Here is a 4,827-nt window from a genome sequence, read left to right as displayed (position 1 = left end):
TATCACGATCGTGGGACGCGCGCCGCCCGAAAATTAATCGGTTCGCGCGGGACCGTTGTCGTGGAACTGTTGTCGTGGGACCGAACCGACGCGGACGCGTCATTACGTCACCGACGAGAAGTTTTTTTCCACTGCTGCCGACGACTCCGTATGACAAACGAGCGGCTCACGCTTCGACACCAGGTGTGGATCCAAAAATATTTTTTTCGGATGGGTACATAAATATTTAACAGTACAATTTAAATTTTATACAATATAGTTTTTATTTATTTATTTAAAAATGTATTTATTTTATTTAATTATTAATAATGATGTGAAGCACATCGCGACTACCTTTCAATTTTTTCATTTTTTCTGAAAATATATAAATTATTTTTTTTACTTTTTATAAATTTAATATTTCTGTTCAACCCACGAATATAAAAATTAGATCAACAACAATTAATAAAGGCAATATTTCGCAGTAGTATACAATAATAAATAACCATGAAAAACGCTATTATACACTGAAATCGAGTAGCCATGTAGGAATAGATTAATATACATTTGTATATTTAGTGTTTTTTTTTCTAAAGTACGAACTTAAAAAACGTTACTGTAGTGCCGACGGACTCTACCGAGTTTACCCGATCTGGCATACAACACTATGGTATGGTGTACGTAGTTCACGGATTAATATTATATATTATTATTGTATATTAATCCGTGACGTAGTCTAAAAGATATTCCGTAATAAATAACGATCTTTATCGCGTTCGTCGTAGAAATTGATAAAGCATGTATTAAAATACGTGTAATGTAAAGTTGTAAAATGCATTTTAAACATAAATAATTATAACAAACATTGAAATATTAATCAGAAATAAAGAGTGACATTTGAAAACAAAACAGACAAAACCTAGGCCATCATATTTTATTGTATGCAACTTAAATATCAGACTGCAAAATTTTAAATCTTAGTTTGTTTACATATATATGAACCACTTTTGTAGTATTTTAAGTACGATTTAAAGTAATATTACGGTATAAATATTTATGTGTTTCCATCGTTTCCAACCTACATAAAGTTCAAAATATACTCCTCCCATGTGCGTATATAAATAAGGTACCAACTGCCAACTTGTATATTTTTATTTCAACTATCGTTAATCACATTATTTGAAATTCGTACTAAAAATATTTTAATCTCATTTATAATTGTATTCGTCTCACGAAATTATCATATTTAAAGGTAATCTAACATTTCATGACAACATAATCTTTATAACAACAAAAACAAATTATTTTTAAGAATTTTTTGTAAAATACAAGTTTTTAAATTTTCAATCACCTTAAATTAAATTATTACCTTGGAGTACGAACGAGTGAAATCGATGAATAGTAAGCGATGGACAGATACTGTAAAATGTGACATTATAAAAACTTTTACGGATTTATTGGAAGTACAAAACAATAATTGTCAAGAAGGGTTGGATGTAATTTTAGATGAAGAAAAGCAATATATTCATGATTTGAAATCAAACGTTAAAAAAATCGCTTCATAATGAAAGATGATTAATGATTTTAAGGATAAAATGTTATCAAATAGGTACCTACTAATAGGATTTTATTAGAAATATACAGACATACTGTATGTCACATACACAATCGGATGAAATTAAATCCAAAATTAAATGTTCTATACATCAAATTAACTATTTAAGAATTTACGGTGCGGGCTCGGCGTCTCGGTAGACGACAGTCGTCATTTTTTCTAGTCATCTTTCCCCTCGTTTTTACATTACATTTAATAACGGACATAGAAAATGGTTCGCGACGCCACTGCGGACAATCTACAGAAGACGGCCGAGCCGTTCCTCAGTCAACATTCGGGCGACACACGGATCGTTCATTGTGAAGTTACGTGTGTCCCGGACCTTAACGCGAATACTACAGACGTGTGAACTCATATCAACTGTTGTAGTATGGCAGTATAAACAATACTTGATGTTTCAGAAAATTATTATTATTATTTTTCTTGCATAAAGTTCTATTTAAAACCTATGGGTTTTACTCAAAGAAAATAAATCTTTATTATACAATGTATGATGTAGGTACCTAGATATCTATGTAAATAATGTTTAACGGGACTAAAAAAATACATTTAACTCATTGAAGTAGAGGTTATTTTGAAGAAAAGTGACTTGTTATGTAATTTAGTCAAAAGTCATTAAATTTAGTAACTCGTCATTGCCCAGCTTAGGATTTAAGAATTTGAGGGATTTCTGAAGGGTTTTAGGAATTTTTTAAACGTTTATGTTTTGGCTGTACTTGCGTTTGGAGCGTTTATCGTCCGAAACAAGATCCTCCACTTAATCACAGAATCGGAACGAATGCTCAACCTTATCTGTGCAGACCGGGTTAAGTGATAACAAGAAAAACACATTTTTTTTTAACATTTTAATTACAATTATAATATTTTTTCAATTTTGTCGATTACATTCAGCGCTCAATAAACATGTTTTTAAATTCCATTCGTACGTTGTCCTGTATATTATACAAAGCGCCTAACAGCATTTCGACTGGAAACAACTTTGCATTCGTAAGTCAACAATAAATGTTATTTAAATTGTACTGATTATTACGGACATTCATAAATGAGAGCTTTTACGAATGTCACTACACGAGGGGATCACACGAAGTATTAGAATAATTCTTATTACAAGCATTATATATAGGCTCCAGTAGTATGGTTGTAATTTCTAAAAGATTATGGAACAAATAATAATACATAAATGCAAATCACACGATGATGGCATGTGAAAGGTTAGTTATGTGATTCACAGAAGTCACGATGCCAACCACTTAAGAATACAATGAGTAATCAGTTTAGAAACGCATTTTTGTGAACTGGGTATTAAATGTAAATGTATAATATATGTTAGATATGAAATATTACTTAAACATAACTCAGACCATGTGTGGGTTAAGAGTATTAATTTCTTGGAAGGATTACAGTATCATACAAGAATGGAGTATAAGGTATAAATTAAGGTAGTTTTGAACAGATTTCATTGATTTTATTGATAATCAAATTAAATGTTTGGACTTAGGATTATTTACAATATAGTTATTATTTTAAAGTCAAGAGTTCGTTATTTTACACCTATAAAATAAATATATCGATATATAAATATATCAATTGTTTGTGCTCTACTTTCGTTGCACTAATCTGTACACATTGACCAGCTCGCAACATAATATTGTAAAGTTATTGTTTTTACATGTGTTATTTCATCAATAATCAATTCAATTTATTCTTTTCAGAAAAATGGAAGAAATATATGTACAAGCTTGGTGAAATATAATGAATCTTTGATCAACAAAGATGAAAAACAAGTTTCACCAAAAGATAGATCAACTATAATTCCTGTTGAAACCAGTATTAAATATCTAAAAAGTGAAGGTAAGCAAAGACATATTAAAAATGTATCATCGTTTTTTTCATTAAATGATTCACTTGTATATGGTTTATATTTTTTTGTGATTTTTATAAAAACCCTGTTCAAGTAGATTTCTACATTTTCTATAGTGTAGTCTTTATTAGCATACATAAAGGGTATTTAGCATACTTTATTCAATTTTCTTATATTGCTGTTTTATAAAATTTTTATTCTTTACTCTATTGTGTTATTTTATTAATAAAAAATAAACAGTAAGGAGATTTAAATATATAATAAGCGAATTTGAGTATATATTACTAGTATAAAATTAATGATGTATTGTGTAATTTGAATTCTTGATAGCATATAAAATTACATATGGAGATAATGAAGTATGGAAAGAATATCGACGAAATCATAAAGGAAGTATCCCTCCAAAGAAGACTAGGAAAATGTGTATTGTGAGTTATACCAAACCTTATAGACAATTTGTTTGTTATCTGGTGTATTTTTATATAGAGAGCTAATATGATTGCTACTGGTAATCCATGTCCAATTTGTCGTGACGAATATTTGGTACTCGACTACAGAAATGTGGATCTGCTTAAACAATTCATATCGCCTTATTCTGGGAAATTGTTATCTTATTCGTAAGTAAAGTAACTAAAAATTAATAAAAAATTTGTTGGTAAGCTCTTGAATATTTTATTCAATGTTTTTCAAAACTAATACACAAATTTAGATATGTTCTCCAAAAATAATTCAAGTTTGAAGTACATAATCATAAAATAAAATTATCTATATTGATAAATTTTTAATATTGCCATGAAAAATAATGAATTTTTATAAGTTAACTTATAATAGCTATTGTTTAGTTTTTTAGTTTTACACAATTGTTGTGTAAAACTTATATATTTATTAATATATTATATTTATTATATATATTATATATTATATATTATATTATATTATATTTATTAAGCTTATATATTATGTATTATTTATTTATTTTTTTTATTACAGATTAACTGGACTTTGTCAAAAACAGCATGAAAAATTAATAATTGCTGTTCAAAAAGCCAAAGACTGGGGATTAATTAAATTTGATCTTCCAGTAAAAACTTATAATTATGATGATTATAAAAATTCAAAATAGTTACCCATCAAGTCCAGATATTGTTATTGAATTTAAATTGAAACATGTTTAATAATATTTTAGATACTTAGATTTTCCTTTTACTGTTTTTTTATAGTGTAAAAATATATATTTAAGTATGATTAAACTAAAATTAAAATATAATATTTCATTACATTTAAAAACATTAATTATGAAATTACATTAATTAAATATATATATGTATATTAATTTAATTTACATAGCATTTTAATATACTATTTCTATGAT

The 4,827-nt window shown here is 27.5% G+C and overlaps 1 protein-coding gene across 1 annotated transcript; it reads left to right on the top strand.

Moving 5' to 3' along the window:
- Positions 1-2,465: 2,465 nt before the first annotated feature.
- LOC112691665 (28S ribosomal protein S18b, mitochondrial) lies at positions 2,466-4,590 on the top strand. The gene is made up of 5 exons (XM_025566011.1): positions 2,466-2,581; positions 3,307-3,445; positions 3,786-3,883; positions 3,942-4,072; positions 4,446-4,590. Exons 1-5 carry the CDS (start codon positions 2,498-2,500, stop codon positions 4,576-4,578), a joined length of 585 nt encoding a protein of 194 aa, XP_025421796.1. The 5' UTR covers positions 2,466-2,497; the 3' UTR covers positions 4,579-4,590.
- Positions 4,591-4,827: the final 237 nt, after the last annotated feature.

Source organism: Sipha flava, unplaced genomic scaffold (assembly GCF_003268045.1).
Source record: "Sipha flava isolate LNK unplaced genomic scaffold, YSA_version1 65_pilon_pilon, whole genome shotgun sequence".
Lineage (NCBI taxonomy): Eukaryota > Metazoa > Arthropoda > Insecta > Hemiptera > Aphididae > Sipha > Sipha flava.
The sequence above is the reverse complement of the archived record's forward strand: the minus strand, read 5'-3'. Positions and strand labels throughout refer to the sequence as shown.